Here is a 2471-nt window from a genome sequence, read left to right as displayed (position 1 = left end):
ATACGATTGACGACAGTGGTCGCACTGTCCCAACACATATCCACTAACTCAGCTGGCCCCGCGTGCACGATCGTGAAGAGCATCCTAACCGTTCTTTGCCTGGCTCTTTGCCTCCACCGTGACTGCAGCGGCCTCTTGCTTTCGGTGTTGATTGGGACGCAGAGTGTATTAAATGGCTCTATTGCCTGTAGGTGCATTGCGTGCTGGGTGGGCTGTGCGTGGTGTGGGAGCGGTGGGTGCTGCCCAAGCGGTTGCTTTGCTCTCGGACTGCTCACTCAGTGGTCGCCCTTTTGGGCGGCCTGAGAGGTAACCAGACCCGCACTCCAGCAGCACGACGGCCCGGGTAAAGGGAGGGGTTGGGGTGACGTGCCCCGAGTGCGGGAAGCAGCAGCACGCATCGTGGCAGGTGCGCCTCCAGCAGCCGCTGTTTTGCTGGAAGGCAAATATGTTGCTTGCGGGCGGAGGAGGAAGGAGAAATGAGAACACGGGCGAGTGCATCCCCTGCGCCCTCCGCGGGGGACCGGTGCTTCACGCGATGCACTCCGGAAGCATGCGGGTGCGGCGCACGGTACAAATGTTTTTCGGGTCAGTTCCACCGCGCCCGTCGCCAGCACCCTGTCGAAGTAATTTGTGCCGACCCGGAAGGGGAGGCTGATGAACCTTTTTAAAGGGTTCTTGGCGAGGGGCGCGACGTCCGCACCGCGTCTTTATCCTTGTCGCTGAGCGAACACCAGACATCGACGCCGGCAGATTTTACAAGGAGAATGCATGGTGGAGAGAGACACTGTGGTTTGGAAGCGGCGTGGGTGAGGAGGCACCGGGGCGCATCTTTTGCTGCTGTGCGTCTCTTGCGGCCCGGCGAGCGAAGTTCTGCTTGGAGGGATGAGAGGTGCCGGAGCGATGCCCTGGTCAGCCACTGGCTCAGTTCCTTTGCGGGTGCTCGGTCCCCCAAACCCTGGCTTGCTCTCAGCCGGCAACGATCGAGGTGATGTCGCTGGTCCGTTGGAGGAGGGATCGCGGTGAGTTTTGCAGTTTGCTTTGTTTGGATTGGGCTTCAAGCAGGAACTCCGGCGCGGTGGAATGTGTTTCGGCAAACGCACATTACTGCCTCGTTGCTCTACGGATCTTGGAGGAGTAAACGGATCGTGTAAGAGTGGTTGGCGTTCAGCTTTCACATCTTTGCATGGCGACGAAGGTGCATCTGACAGCTCTCATTTAGGGGCGGGGTGAAGCCACACGTGCCGATGGAAAATGACTACGTTTGAAAATGGAAAATGATGTGCTTCTATGCATGCGGTTGGGTCGCGGCAGCGATGGCGTTGGCTAGCGGCTTGCCGCGGTGACCCTTCGGCGGTGGTGACGGTGTTGCCTGTGTGGTGGTGTTGGCCGTCTTATTTGGCGTGGTCTCCGTTTACCGTCACGGGGGTCCGTGCTGCCTGTGGATGCCGTGTGCTGGTGGGCGGCGCTGTGGCTCCGTGGTGGATGGCCCGTGTGCCGCCTCTGTTGTGTGCGCATTGGGCGTGTGCGTGGCGGTGATGGAAGCGTGGCTGGGCGGGAGGAGGTGGGGATGGCTGCGGTCGCTCCCATCCTGTGCGTGGGTGGGTGCCCACATGTCCTGTCCGTGCCGATGGTTTGTTCTTGCCGCGCTCTTTTCTGCGTTTCTGTTTTCCCAGGACTAAAGGCACAAACGGTGTCTGGTGGATGTGTGCGTGCTGCGTCGTGGGCGGCCTGCACCGCTTTTTTCTCTCGTGCTGGTGTGTGTTCTGCTCGTGTGTGCCGCAGGGGTGTGTGGGGGCGGCAGCCGACGGTGAGCGTGCGAGTCACGCCATGAAAGAGTTTGTGTACGCTGAGAGGCGTGCGCTGCCACCGTCGTCACCGGTGGTGGTGGTGGGGAATTGACACTGAAGGTTGTCTCCGCGACCCGCGCAGAACCCGTCGAGAGGCTGAAGGCCGAGCTGAAGGAGCGGCGTGCGGACTTCTTTATGGGCGTGACGGTGGGAGAGGCGCTGCTGTTGCCGAGCCTGACGTTTGTGGATCCCGTCGCACTGCCCGTGGCCCCGCAGTTTGAGCGGCGCAACGTGATTTACCTCGCCGCGACGCTTGCGCAGGAGCTATACAGGCTTGCCATGTACCTCTCCGCCTGCTCCGTCGGTGAGGCCCACGCAATCATTTCGGGCCCGCACAAAGCTGCCGCCGCCGACGTGCTGCGCTGCACACTCGTGACGTTCGACATCAAGCTGAGGTCGTTGAAGCTTTTCGAGTGGCAGCAGACTGTCACGCAGGACCTCCCCCGTACAGGGTGGGTTTTTGTGCTTGGCATCTTCAGCACCGACCTCCTCCTCATTTTGGGCCACGTTGCCGCGCACCTGGACCTGCACGTTCTGATGTCGTATGCCGAACACAATCTTCGGTGCTTGTGCTTTGTTTCGCAGGGAGGCGGACGGTGCCACGGACCGCGTTTTTTACGCGAC

General features: G+C 60.9%; 1 protein-coding gene across 1 annotated transcript in view; it reads left to right on the top strand.

The window, feature by feature from the left end:
• Nucleotides 1-1982: 1982 nt before the first annotated feature.
• TraAM80_09918 (receptor-type adenylate cyclase) overlaps nucleotides 1983-2471 on the top strand; it is a gene marked incomplete at both ends in the record, with an annotated part of 519 nt that continues 30 nt past the window's right edge. The window contains one exon of the mRNA XM_029386573.1: nucleotides 1983-2471. This exon is cut by the window's right edge and continues 30 nt beyond it. Coding sequence (XP_029233576.1) covers nucleotides 1983-2471 — 489 coding nt within the window.

The sequence above is a fragment of the Trypanosoma rangeli genome, assembly GCF_003719475.1.
Source record: "Trypanosoma rangeli strain AM80 chromosome Unknown Tra_15.4_contig_00723, whole genome shotgun sequence".
In the NCBI taxonomy this organism is placed as follows: domain Eukaryota; phylum Euglenozoa; class Kinetoplastea; order Trypanosomatida; family Trypanosomatidae; genus Trypanosoma; species Trypanosoma rangeli.
This window is presented reverse-complemented; position numbering and strand designations above follow the sequence as displayed.